This window comes from Crotalus tigris, unplaced genomic scaffold (genome assembly GCF_016545835.1).
Source record: "Crotalus tigris isolate CLP2741 ecotype Arizona unplaced genomic scaffold, ASM1654583v1 scf7180000017550.10884619, whole genome shotgun sequence".
Lineage (NCBI taxonomy): Eukaryota > Metazoa > Chordata > Lepidosauria > Squamata > Viperidae > Crotalus > Crotalus tigris.
Window position 1 is genome coordinate 9137824 of NW_024096468.1, and position 15123 is coordinate 9152946.

The 15123-nt window shown below is 39.9% G+C and overlaps 1 protein-coding gene across 9 annotated transcripts in view; it reads right to left on the reverse strand.

Annotated features, from left to right (window-relative positions):
• AUTS2 (activator of transcription and developmental regulator AUTS2) overlaps nt 1–15123 on the reverse strand; it is a 675541-nt gene that overhangs the window by 552510 nt on the left and 107908 nt on the right. For all 9 annotated transcript variants that reach the window (XM_039342048.1, XM_039342066.1, XM_039342057.1 and 6 more), the window contains exon 2: nt 10759–10860. In XM_039342048.1, the coding sequence (XP_039197982.1) occupies nt 10759–10860 (102 nt within the window). The remainder of the gene's footprint in view (nt 1–10758; nt 10861–15123) is intronic.

The window sequence follows — 15123 nt, forward strand, 5'->3', positions numbered from 1 at the left end:
AACCTCTTAACATACATTCCATACACTCAATCCTCCCAGGAACAGTATTTCCCAACCAAAACTACAATGATGCAGCACAGCAGATATGAGTGTCATAAAGAGATATGACATAAAGGAGAATACAAATTATTTATTTATTATATAGGTACCACATATGATCATCAAATGCTTCCAAAACCATGCAAATGGGGAAAATTCTGCCTGTAGATACATTTCCATCACAAGCACTGATGGAGATTCTCAGTCATTCAGGTCACAGTTATCCCACCACCCAGTCAGAGCTGAAGAAGCTTCTTGGATGAGAAGTGAAACATCTTCAAAGAAAAACAAGAAAGTCCAGTTGCCTTGTGAAAAAAAGCATCTTTGGAAGAAGCATTGACGGTGTTACCTAGTTTGGGTAATAAATGTCCGCAAGAAAACAATCAAGCTCAGAGAGCACCAAGGACCCCTCAGTCATGAGTGGCTACAAATTCATACTTCTGGTAAATAGATACAAAAAAAAAGTTTCAAGTGGACTGGGATATAATTTTGCAAAACATTATGACAAAAGACACTTGAAATTATATTGCATGTGAAACTGACATAGATTTAAAAAATGGCCTATCTAAATTATGGGTGTCCAAACTTTTGGTTTGCTGGAAACGTATTGAGTGAAAAGGAATTGTTTTGGGCTATGTATACAGTATACTCTCATGAGAATGAGAGAGGAGAGAAAAGCCCACGGAAGGGAACGGAAGTGAATCTTTGCCCTCCAGGTTAATTGGAAGATGTGAATCATGACCCCAAAATAGGGGAGGGGAAATGGCTGGAATGTTATGTGCAAAGGAAGGGAAATTCAGATCTTGGCATTCTCCATGCCGTGCTGACACTCCTTTACACTAATAAAGGCTTTTCAGGTTAAGCCATGCCTGAAAGTTGTTTGAAGTGTTTCATTAGTCAGACTCATGACATGTATAAATCACATAATAATGTTAAAAGTTTACAATCTTGTGAGGATGCATTACTAGGTATCCAGAGCTGCATGCAGCCTATGGGCCACAAGTTGGACACGCCTCATCTAAACAGAATAGAGTGCTATTATATTGAAGGCTGCATTTTTAGAACAGATATTTAGAGAATAAAAGAGGAGATTCAGCCATCAGCTTCAGTCTTGCAAATTTAGCTGGCCTGAATATTTACCTGGATTACATGGGATAGAGTGAGGGAGATACCCTAATTGATCAGCAAAACCTGAAACACTCAATTGGAGGTTGACCTGGATTTCATATACAGTATATCTGGCAATATATTTATTTCTGCTACCTTCTGCTGGGGGTGTGGCAATTTCACTGTCATTTGAAGAGGGGTTAAAATCATGCTTTGACAATGCCTTTGTTGTATGCAAAAAAAGGAGGAAAAAGTTAATCCTTGGTATTCTTAGACTATGGCTAAGAAAAAAAAATCCAGGTTTTAATTTCTACAGAGCAACTGTTCATCGATGCTAACAGTAGTGAGATAGATACGTGACTTAGTACATAAATCAGATTCTCAAGCCCCTTTATATCTACTCTATAGGAGCGCAGTGGCTCACATGGTTAGGACGCTGAGTGACAATCGGCAGGCTCACGTTCAAGACCCAGTTGCTGCCACATAGTGGGATGAGCTCCGTCACTCGCTCCAGCTCCTGCTAACCCATCAGTTCAAAAGTCAGTGACCGTGAGTAGATAGATGAGTACTACTTGGGTGGGCAACTTAATAGGGACATGAAAGGACCCTCCAACTGGGCATCCCCTGGGCAGCAATGATGTCACTGGCTAATATTTCAACCTGGAAATGCTTTGGTGCTCCCAATAAAAGAGCAGCAGCATCTACTCAATGCCCTTAAATCCAGATCCTTTCTCTACCTCCCTTTTCTGAACCTGGCTTTGAAGTTGATGAATTCTTGAATGGGACACCTCCAGGAAATCTGACTTCAGAAATTCCCCAAAGAAGAGAATAGCAAACCAAAAGATACTTATGTACTGTTGCCAGGAAAGCAACCATGCCAAAGAGGGCTTGTATCAGGGTTTAACAATATGGAGTCCTACGGCAAAGCATCTTTCAGCCTAGTTCCATACAGTCCTTGGATTGCTTTGTGATTCTCTCAACAATCGTTCCCTTCAGCTCTCTGGTGTGGGATACCTGTTCAGTCCATGCAACTTGCTGCTTTAGAAATGAGAGTGAAGAGTATCAAAAAGATTTTAAAAGGGGGATATCAGAGGCAGAACATGAATCCTGCTTACAGTATAGTCTGCAAGAAACTATCCCTAAGAGGGACATCAAATGGAAATTCACATCCTTGCTGATCGTAGCTCTTGGAGATACCCTTCCAGAAGCTAAGAAGCTAAGGAATATTATAAAAGGCAAGACAATTACCTTCCCTGTAAAACTAGACAATATCTTCTAAAGCTTAATGTGACATTTAGGTTTGTTGTTGGTCATTAGATTTATATCCCACTTTCCTTGCTCAAGTTCAGGACAGGACATAAGCCAGGCTCAGAAAGCGTTGATAACCTCACAGCATCCCAGGAACATCTGTTACTCCACAGGTATCTATCTGCAGAGCATGTCAAAAGTCAAGACAGTGGCTGCAATGGTGCACCCCTAGCATGGTACACAGAACACCACTTTTATGTGAGATGCATTGTTTGTAATTTGCTTCTTGGTGCAAATCAAGGGGTTGTTATCACTGTTAAAAACCCTTTAAGACATGAGTCCAGGATTTTTGAGGAACCATCTTGCCCCAATGGGACTGCCCTGCCCCACTTGCTCCAGCAGAGACGGCCTACTATGGACCCCATGAGCCAAGGAATTTCAGCCAGCAGGCTTTAAGGGAAGAACCTTTTCTGCTGTGTCCCCCTCTTTGGAACACCTTGCTGCTGGAGGTGAGATCCACCCCCAGCCTTCTGGTCTTCTGAAGGAACAGTTGCTGGAATTGAGTATGTCTAGTTTAATGAAGAGAAGGACGAGGGGAGACATGATAGCAGTATTCCAATATCTCAGGGGCTGCCCCAAAAAAGAGGGAGTCAAGCTATTTTCCAAAGCGCCTGAAGGCAGGACAAGAAGCAACGGGTGGAAACTAACCAAAGAGAGAAGCAACCTAGAACTAAGGAGAAACTTCCTGATAGTTAGAACAATTAACCAGTGGAACAACCTGCCTCCAGAAGTGGTGAATGCGCCAACACTGGAAGTTTTTAAGAAGAGACTGAACAGCCATTTGTCTGAAATGGCGTAGGATTTCCTGCCTGAGCAGGGGGTTGGACTAGATGACCTCCAAGGTCCCTTTGAACTTTATTACTACTACTACTACTACTACTACTACTACTACTTTAAGACTTGGCTCTGCCAATTGATATGGGCCCTGATGGAGGTGCTTTACACTGCAGGCACTTGGTGCAGTGACAAGGAAAGCACTACCTCCTCTCCACTCCAGCTTGTAGCTTTTTAATCTAATTTAATTCTCCGTCATTTTAATTGTTCTTGTGTTTGTCGTTGTCCTTATATTTGCCAATTTTATTACTTTATAAGCTACCCATTCACTTTAGACAGCGAGATGGGCAGCGAATAAATTTAATAAATAAATAAATAATAAATACATTATTTATTTATTTATTTAATAAATAATATAATTTATTATTTATACATACAATAAATAAATACATTATTCATTGTATATATAAATAATAAATTATTATATTATATTATTTATTATTTATATTATAAGTAAATTAAATAAATAATATAATTCATTTATTATTTATACATACATACAATAAATTAATAAGTACACTTTTATGTGCATCACACACTAAAGCACATAAAAAATGTGAGGCTGTAATCACACCATTGTAGATGGCATCTTGACATCTTTTACCCTACTTGTAGATACTTTCATATAGCTGAATCTAGATTTAAATCTGAATCTCCCCAGTCCGTGCCCAACACTTTAGCCTCTATATAGCAAAGGATTTCAAACATATTCTCATTTTTTTTCCATTTATATTTAATAATATTTTTCCATTAGTGTCAGGTTCCAAAAACCAAGAAAGATGTGCAGTTACCTCTAAGCATTTTCCTCACCTACAGACAGAAATCTTGCCAAACTAAAGCAATTACTTGCATCATTAAAGATATACTCTGAGAACCTCTAGGGAGAGTTCTTAGCTCTCTTGCTCCCTGTCAAACTATCTAAATTTCACTCTCTCTTGGTCCTCTGGAATGCAGCCCCTCCTTCCCGGGAATCCAGACTACATTCCACCACATCAGCTATGGAGATTCTCAGTCATCCAGGTCAGAGGTCATCAACCTTTGTTGGTTGGCGGACTGGAAGAAAAGGGAGAGGGAAGTATTTTACATGTGTGCACACATGTGTGTGCACACCGGGCCACGAACATACATGTGCCACAAATGGGGCGGAGCCAGCACATGCGTAATAATCACTAGCCCTGCCCCATTCTTGCATGGCACAGTGCTTTGTTTTTGTGCCCCGTGGTATGGCAGTCGCCATTTTTGCACCTTGCAGCACCGCAGTGGCCCATTTTTGTGCCCCGTGGCATGGCAGCATCCATTTTTATGCCTTGAAGCATAGCGACGGCCCATTTTCATGCCCTGAGGTACAGTGACGGCCAGTTTTCGTGCCCTGAGGCACAGTGGTGGCTCATTTTTGCACTCTGCAGCTGTGCACTAGCACAGGTGAGGGGATGTGCATGCACACGTGCGCACACTGGCCAGCCTGTCCCTTGAGCCATTGGCCAGCAGGCCATGGCCCACTACCGGACCATGGACCACAGGTTGGGAACCCCTGATCCAGGTCATGGTTGTCCCAAAGGTGCTTTTTCAAATGGCAACTGGACTTCCTTTGTTTTTCCTTGAAGACATTTCGCTTCTCATCCAAGAAGCTTCTTCAATTCTGAAGTTTTTCATTCTTTCTCAGCAGATGACTCAAATAAATCACCAAAACAAAAGTGAATAGCTCCTATCTACTTTTACTCTCCACAGGATTTCCTTTTTTTCTGAGCCGTAAGAGGTAATGTAATTCCAATGTAGCACTAAAAGCAGAGTTCATATGTTATTCTAAGATACAGTGTGGTTTATTTGGTTTTAGCTTAGCATCCTATGCATGCCTCCCATTCCTGGCTTAATGGAGTGCAATTAAATAATCCATGACTTAATATAATGCCAGCCATATAATTCTTGTATCTCGGTGAACAATATCCTTTGGCATTTCCCATATTTCATTAGCTCTAACAGTCATTTTTCAGTATTCCATTAGCAAATTCCATATTATACCAGAATATTTGAGAACTGATGTGTATCTATAAATAAAGCTTTAAAAAAAGAAACTTTAAAAAAGAAGAGTGGAATGGGGGAGGCGATGAAGCTCCAGGAAAAATTCATGAAAATACAAGTAACTCAGAGGAAAAGGGAAGACAAAGTTGGGTGGAACTGAATTCCTGGATGAAGGAAACAGAAGGAGCAGCATCTTGCCTCCAAGCAAAATCTCAAGTGAATGAATTCCACTGCAGGCAAGGTTTTGATGAGACGAACTTGGTGACAGTGCTCTGCTTTACATAAAAATGGAAGGGGAGAGAACTGACAGCTCCAACATCTTCTGAGCCCTAGGGCGGTCTTATCCAGAAAGCAGAAAACAAGTTGTCAGTCTCACAAAAGCAACACAAATGGAAATATAGCAAGGGGGAGCTGGAGGTTGAGAGAGAATAAGAAAAGCAAAGGAAAGGGCCAAGATACCCTACATGGACTCATCCCCTCAATGCTGTTGACTAATTAATTGGCCTTAGTCTACCACAGGGTAAATTTTTCTGCCTATACATTTATTTCTGAGAATGGCTCTTCTTCCCCTTCACTCTCTCAACATTTCTTCCCATGTGCTGCAGGCAGAAGGAAGGAAGTTCAAATCCATCTTGGGTAAGAGTTGCAATCCATTTTCTGAATGGAGGCTAGTTTTAATGCTTAGGTCAGGGGTCTTCAAACTTGGCACACTGGCTGAGGAATTCTGGGAGTTGAAGTCCATGAGTCATAAAAGGGCCGAGTTTGAAAACCCCTGGCTTAGGTCAAGGAACATCTCCTAATTAAATAGTGGCAGTCCTCGACTTAACAACCATTCGTTAGTGACCGCATTACAACAGCATTAAAAAAGTGACTTACCGCTGGTCCTCACACTTACGACAGTTGTAGCATCCCCATGGTCACATGATCAAAATTCAGGTGCTGAGCAACTACAGGTAGCGTATGTTTACAATGATTGTACCATCCTGGGGTCATGTGATTGTCACAAGCAAAGTCAATGGGGGAAACTAGATTGCTTAACAACCGCATGAGTCACTTGACAATTGTGGTGATTCATTGAACAACCCTGGCAAAAAAGGTTGTAAAGTTGGGCATGACTCACTTAACAACTGCAAGGGAAATTCAGATCCCAATTGTGGTCGTAAGTCAAGGACTACCTGTTATCCTTGTTATTGGGTTTAGCCAAGAGCTGATGTCTCTTTTAGAGCTAGGATGGAGATTTAAAGTCATAATTCACCTGCCACCCTTAGGAAGGTTGGATATCTACAATGGCTACTACAAGCATTGTTGTTTTTGTTGTTGTTGCTAGTTGCGAAGTCATGTCCAACCCATCGTGACCCCATGGATAATGTTCCTCCAGGTCTTCCTGTCCTCTACCATCTTCTGGAGTCCATTTAAACGCACACCTACTGCTTCAGTGATCCAGCCACCTCATTCTCTGTCATCCCCTTCTTCTATTGCCCTCAATCTTTCCCAGCATTAGGTTCTTCTCCAGTGAGTCCTTCCTTCTCATTAGGTGGCCAAAGTACTTGAGTTTCAACTTCAGGATCTGGCCTTCTAAAGAACATTCGGGGTTGATCTCTTCTAAGACTGACCGGTTTGAACACCTAGCAGTCCAAGTGACTCGCAGAAGTCTTCTCCAGCATCATAGTTCAAAGGCCTCAATTTTTTGGCGTTCAGCCTTTCTTATGGTCCAACTTTCACAGCCATACATTGCAACTGGGAAAACCATGGCCTTGACTATACGACTACAACCATAGTCTGTTCCAAATATGCCTACTGATTGTACTGAACCTCAGTAGATATATTTTCACTCTCTTAAAGTCACCTCCACTAACAAGCTATTATCAGTCTATGTTCCTCTTCATGTCACACTTGGCACCTCTCTGTCTCATTAACTAGTGCTGGTTAAAAGCACAAAAGCCATGAAAGTCAATTCTCTGTCCATCAGAAAATTTCATTGCCTGGGGAAAACCACTGTGTGGGTCAAGCCACTGCCGGAAAGCAAAGCTGTGGAGGATGTTCCTATCTTTCTCACTGCCATCACAGTGATGTTCCTACCCTAATCACTATAATCATTGATTAATTAATAATTAATTCATCCATCCATCCACTCATTTTATATATTATCTTTTTATGTAGGTGAATATTCAACTCCACATGGTTTAGGGATGAGTATGTGTGAGATTTTAGGGAAATAATGGAAGGAGGGTAGACATGAACTCTCAAGAGACAGAGGCTGAGTTATTTGGCAGGTTATCTCATAAAAGACAACTCAATCCAGAACAGGGTTTTTCAACTTTAGCAATTTTAAGATGGTCGACTTCAGCTCCCAGAATTCCCCAAAGGGGAAAAGAGGTAGAAGAAATATGGAGGGAAGCTGAAGGTGAAGGTAAAGGTGAAAGGAAAGGACAGGAAACCTGGAACAGTCTTCCCTTTGGAGCCTGAGAGATGTTATTCAGGTGAATTAAAATGTTATTTATAGAGAAATAAAAATTGATTAAATGAATTGGCGCTTCCATTTTAGCTTCTCAGGATTTACCAGCATCCCTGATTTCTTTTCCCTACACCTCCCTCTTGCTTTGTTTGCCAGGCTAATTCCTCTGTCTTCCTGTGTTGACTTTTAAATTCAGGTCCAACCCTTTCCCAAGACATGAAAACTGACATGAGGCATCAAGTCAGACTGTGGGGCAGACTCCAGGAAAAATCTTCTCCAGTCCTGCCAACTCAGGTTGGGAACTGAACCTGGGTTAGAGACTTTTGTTGGCCATAACTAAAACTGAAGTCTTTCCTGGGAATAAATGAAAGTTGCAACTTTCAGTGAGTATTTTTACTATGAGAACTAGGGAAGCTATTAGATAAGACACAGCCCTAAATATAGCAGAACCAAGGTTCACTCTTGGTATCTCTTTCTTCCTTTTGTATGGCCTTTGACTTTGAGGATGATAGCCTCAGACTTTGAGTTTGCAATCTGCACAGTGCTATTGCATTGTACTACGCAAAGGGATGTCTTCTTCTAATAACATCTGTCCAGTCAATCACACTGAGTAAAGCAGACTCATATTGAGTCCCTTTCTCAGGAACTGTTATAGCAATAGCACTTAGACTTATATACCACTTTACAGTGCTTTATAGCCCTCTCTAAGCAGTTTACAGAGTCAGCATATTGCCCCCAGCAATTTGGGTCCTCATTTTACCAACCTCGGAAGGATGGAAGGCTGAGTCAACCTTGAGCTGGTGAGAACTGAATTGCTGGCAGTTGGCAGAATTAGCCTTCAATACTGCAATCTAACCACTGTGCCACCATATGTATGTATTGCTATTGCAAATGGGCACCATCAAAACTGACACTAGCCAGAGCATAGAATAACTCGAAGAAGTAGTACAATCGTTGCAACCCAGAGAATAACTGATTTCACTCTTTGCTATAAAGCACATTCTCTACTTTCCCTTAATTATATATTCCTATTGATGGAGCCACAACACATTGTCTCTAGTACCCATTCTCCTTCCTAGACAAGCTGCAGAAAAAAATAATATCCTTGCAAGAGGTGGGCTATTATAGTTATAATAAGCACCAAATTTAAAATTGTAGTTCAGAACTAATTTTTCCTTTTTAAAAAAATTAAGAAAATCTGTACTTCAGCAGGAGAAAAACCTAGATGATTTGTTTTAGCTTGACTCGCAAGATATTTATCTCATCATAGAGGCTTGTTGAGTCTCTGAGTCAATGTTACTAGTGAGCTAGAGATCTTGAGAGTTTGAAGAAAAGCAGATTTAATTTTTTGCTGTGTTAGCGAAGCAGGCATGTGATTATTATTAGCAAAAAGACTGCCAACTGCTCCAGCAGATGACATCGTCCCTTGTGAGTATGGATTACAAGTGTTCACACCATATTTATCTCAAAGCTATCAGTTATTGTGATTTTAACGCTAGTCTTACAGCTTTGCTTTTCCAAACCCTAACCATTGAGATCATGGTCAAGCCAACATTACCCGGACCCAGTGCTTTTTATTTTCAATTTTGACTGAAATTAATAACTCTTTTTCCCCCCAACGTATCGCTGGTACCTCTCCTGATACATGTTTTTAAAAAGAGCTCCATGGATATTTCCATAAATTCATTCTTAACAAATGCCAGTTGGCTGCATTTTTATTGGCCCAGTACAGGACTCAATCCCCTTAACCAACTACTAGAATTAAGAGGACATATACTAAGAGAACCTGCTTTGCTCTCTAGGTATATCTGTGTTTTGTTACTGTTCACACAATAACAATTTGTGAGGGACTTACCATGAAAAAGAGAAGAAGGTTCCCACTGGGCCACAAAGGTTCATCTATCCATCAATCTGTACCACCTTGGTGCTCAACTGCTTTGAAACTCATCAAATTTGGTACTCAACTATTTTAATATGAAAATTTTGTTCTGGTACTCATTATTTGTTGATATTTAATACACAAGCTTGAATTTGTCGGTGTCTTATTACATTATTCCTTGTCGGGAAAATTTGTTTGGTACTCATCATTTTTGGTTCTCACTAAATCTCATAGAACCAATTAACGATGAGTACCGTGTATTTATGAGTATGAGTACTACACTTCATCCTGTTCTGATCAAACTGATACTTTTCACAAAAAAAAAGATATAGTATAAAGCTGGATCTCACCAGTATTGGTCATCTATAACTGATTTTCAATGGCGGGTTGCATTATATCTGACATTTAGTTTTCATGGCTAATAAACATTCATAGAAGGCCTCTTCCCAAATGAATATACATATGGTCTTCAACTTATGACCACAATTGGGACTGGAGAAGTTGTAGTTAAGGAGTGCAATTAAGCAAGACATCATGTGATGACAACTTATAACCTTCCTTGGTGGCTTTCCCATTAACTTTGCTTGTCAGAAGCTGTCTGGGAAGGTTGCAAGTGGCAATCACATGACTGGAGGATGTTGCAATTGTTCTTAAATGTAAGTTAGTTGCCACACACCCAAATTGTGATCATATGACCACAGGAACACTGTGCCAGGTAAGTCTGAAGACCGGTCATAAGTCACTTTTTTCATCACCATTGGAATTTATAATAGTCACTAAATGAATGGCCGTAAATTGAGGACCACTTGTATCTCATTTATTTTTAGAGTCTCCCATGCAGGTGACTATGGACACTTCTTGCTGAGTGTTTCAGTTTATCATGTCCATCGATCAGCATCCCATAAAGTTTCCTTTAAAGCATCATAGCTTTTGTTAGGTTAGCTTTTGTTAAACTTATTGATTTGCAAAAAATACCATGGAAATGACTCTGAGGTTGAGTCATTAGCACTGGAACAAAAAGAGATGCCTTTGACTCATAGTTGTTTTTTTCCCCAGATTGGATTAAGTGTCCATGTAAGAAGTATCTAAAGCAATACACTTCAAAAGTCACGCTTACGTCACTGAGTCTCTCTCTCGAGCTGCTCCGATGAAATCCTTTAGATTCTCCGCTTGCACTTTCACTGTCACTGTCTCGGCAGCTGTTTTGGCCTGGATTGAGCTGCAGAACAAAAGTAAGAAACAAAAGTTTACAGTCTGTCTAAGAAAGATATTTGAAGGCATCCATTCCAGCCTGGAGATAAAGCACAACAGTCGCTCTATCAAGCCATCTCTTGGTTTCAGCTCAGTAATTTTGTTGCCTAAGGCAAAAAGTGAAATAACATCCATTCATAGATGTTAATTGAATTTTTTTCCCAACCTTAATAATGATAAGCTAGTATCCAGAAAATTTGAACATAATTTGGGGGTGAAAGGAAGGTTATGTGGCAGACTGCCTTGTTCTTTTCATGTAATTCCCCAACATGATACTACATCTAAGGATCAACAAATAAAAGAAAGCATAAACATCTTCATTTCTGCTAATGTTCCTAAACTCCTTAAACAGCTCTTTCTCATCACAAATTTTGTACCCCATAGAAAACTTGGATAACATCAATTGACTGCTCAATAGTAATTTGGAAAAAAATGTAGTTTGGTGATCAAGTATGTGCTCTGTACACAGAAACTTTCATATTTAATCTTTGAGATCTCCAGAAAATGCTGGAAAAACTCTTGCCAAGAAGTCTGAGAATCCACTGCCAGATGTTATAGACAGCCCCGGACTAGAAATGTGAGCTATGTTCTTTCATAAAGGATTTTGTGACTCAACGTGTGGGATGCAATCAGAGACTAAATGCCACCGAATTCAGTGCAATATCCAAGGGGAAATGTATTGGATTGCATTTTTCATCATGGAGAAAAGCTACCTAGGTAGTCACTAAAGAGTCGACAATGACTTGATGGTAAGCAATCATCATCATCACACTAGGGAACCTAACATATCTGTGAGTGTTTCATTTTGGGTACCCGTTCACAGCTTCTACCATGGTTTGAAATTATGAGTTGTAATAAAGAAAGCACCTCCATCCCCAAATACAAATATATGCCCTATAGTATAAATTCTTCAGATTCAGTTAACAGATTCTCCATCAACCAGCTATTTTGATTCTATGGCCCTACATTGGAATGATATTGTACAGAAGCAAGCTTCTTCACAATATACCAACAAAGGAACTGACATTTTGCCATTCAGCTAATTGTGAACAAATAAATAGACAGATGGATACTTCACCATCAAATTATAGACAGTACATATTATTTTGATCTACTAGTCTCTGACCACAGTGGAAACTGAATATACAAACCACCCATTTATATACAATTATTTTTTCATAAATACAGTAATTTGGGTTTTTAATCTTTTGAAAGACCCTGCTTTCTTTCTAGTGCAGCTGGCTAAAATGGCTATGCACACAATTTAAGCATATGCATGTATAATCAGGTAGAGACTTTCGGGGGAAATATGACAAATTGAAGAGAAGGATGGGAGATTGCCCACATATTCTCTGAACAGCTGCACTTTTCAAGGAGACTAAAGGACAGTAATTTTCCATGGGTTTGACTACTGGGAGACAACAGGATCAGCAATCTTGTGAACAACTATGATGAAGCCTTTTAGAGCAACGGTCCCCAACTTTTTGGACACTGGGGACCAGTTCCATGGGGAAAAAATCCCATAGATGGGAGTGGTGGTGTAGTTTTGCGTGCTACCTAGATCCCGCGCATACACAGATGAACCTTCACTCACTTGCATGGCTGGTTCCTAATGGCCATGGACTGGGGAACTCCTGTTTTAAAGGACCCTAGGTTTGTAAACCTCACTTGCTAGTAACTTTTGGAAATTGCCTATTGACTATTTTAAAGCTATTAAAAGCCTTCCAAACAGTACGTTGGGATATTGGGTGAATTTATGTTGAAGTCTTAACAAAAGAAAAATTAATTATAAGCTCAAGAAAGAAAATGAAATATATAGCAAAAAGCTAAATAAGATTTTGACTTAACAAAGTTATAAACAGATTAAGGATCTAGATAAATTTGGACTATTGACTTTTACTGCAAGATTTTAGAATTAGTTATAAAGAATAAAAGACTTCTCGGGAGAAACAGATTTGTTTTGGTTATTGCAAGATGGTAAGCAATTTTATGTTTTTAAAAATTGGATACTAGAAGGGATGAATATTTCTAAGAACAGGAGGGGGAATACCAGCCTGCTTTTATTTTTTCAGATTTACAAAATGATGCATGTCATGATGGGTTTGCCCACTCACCAAACACAGACATAACCAAAAGCAAACAAAATACTGGTCTATCTACTAGTTTACAATCTAATAACTCCATTTCTTCAGGGCTAGATGAAACAAAAGTTGGAATTAAGATTGCTGGGAGAAATATCAACAACCTAAGATATGCAGATGATACCACTCTAATGGCAGAAAGTGAAGAGGAACTAAAGAGCCTCTTGATGCGGGTGAAGAAGGAGAGTGCAAAAGTTGGCTTGAAACTCAACATTAAGAAAACCAAAATAATGGCATCCGGCCCTCTCAATTCCTGGCAAATAGATGGGGAAGAAATGGAGGTAGTGACAGATTTTATTTTTCTGGGCTCCAAGATCACCTCAGATGGGGACTGCAGCCAAGAAATTAAAAGACGCTTGCTCCTGGGGAGGAAAGCTATGGCAAATCTAGACAGCATATTAAAAAGCAGAGATATCACCCTGCCAACAAAAGTGCGTATAATCCAGGCCATGGTTTTCCCAGTTGCAATGTATGGCTGTGAAAGTTGGACCATAAGAAAGGCTGAGCGCCAAAGAATTGAGGCCTTTGAACTATGGTGCTGGAGAAGACTCCTGCGAGTCCCTTGGACTGCAAGGCGTTCAAACCGGTCAGTCCTAGAAGAGATCAACCCCGACTGCTCTTTAGAAGGCCAGATCCTGAAGTTGAAACTCAAATACTTTGGCCACCTAATGAGAAGGAAGGACTCACTGGAGAAGGGCCTAATGCTGGGAAAGATTGAGGGCAATAGAAGAAGGGGACGACAGAGAATGAGATGGCTGGATGGAGTCACTGAAGCAGTAGGTGTGAACTTAAATGGACTCCAGAAGATGGTAGAGGACAGGAAGACCTGGAGGAACGTTGTTCATGGGGTCGCGATGGGTTGGACACGACTTCGCAATTAACAACAACAACAAAATCCATTTCTTGGTGTTATGTAGAGTCCTGGCCTTTTTTGAAAATACGATTTATGCTTGAAGATAATGGTTTATTTTGCAGAATACTAGCGTATCATTTATTTTCTTTAAGTAGAAGAATGTTAAAAATGAATTAGTTAGGTGAGGAACCTAATGAACATCATATCATGCTGTACTACTCTGGAAGCCCCATTTCTAGGGAGAAAATGCTCTTTTTGAGCAAATAAGTCTTCTGTTTTCTATTGAGAGACTTCTACTATATTGATTTTTTTACTGCAACAGGAGCAGAAAATCCAGTTAGTAAGAAGCTGTCCACGGTCCTGAATTTTATGTCTTCTACTTAAGGGGAAGGATAATTAATAAGAGGCAGGAAATGTCCTTGAACTGCAACAATTAAAAGACATGTCCTTGAGCTCTTGACCAACATCTAAGAAACGTTTCTCATGGAACATAAGTAGCTTTCAATTCTGTACAGATAAAGAAACTGTATAAATTGGAGTGCCACCACAAACAAGATATACCTCCTGTACGTCATCAGTGATATTTCCAATCATATACGACCTGCATCTACAATCATTAAAATGTCTCTGAAAGGAAATTCAGAAAATTGTTGGGTTATGATCCTTATTCATTCAGATATATTAAGATAAGATAACACAAGGTAACGTAAGATAACGTAAGATAAGCTTTGTTGTCATTTTTTACTGTGGGCACACTGGCACACATTAAAAATGAAATTCTGTTGCCTGCTCTCAAAACAAAGGATATATCTATCCATACACATACCTAACACACATATACACATGCTACGCACACACACACAGAGAGAGAGAGAGAGAGGGAGAGAGAGAGAGAGAGAGAGAGAGAGAGAGAGAGAGAGAGAGAGAGAGAGAGAGAGAGAGAGAGAGAGAGAGGTGGGATTCAGCCGGTAGCTAAATTTTGTTGAGTTCGGAGAACCAGCTGAACCCATGCTGCTTCTGGAAGTCCGTTCTAGGCCTCGGAGCCCAGGCATCCATGCAGAAAACTGGATGTTCAGCTATTTGAATCCCACCACTGTATGTGTGTGTGTGTATACACACCTACATACACACACACACACATAGTCTCCAAAAGTCTGCAATCCTACTAAGCTTGATATTTATATTTATATTGATAGTGATATTTATATACATTAACTGTATTATATATTTTATATTC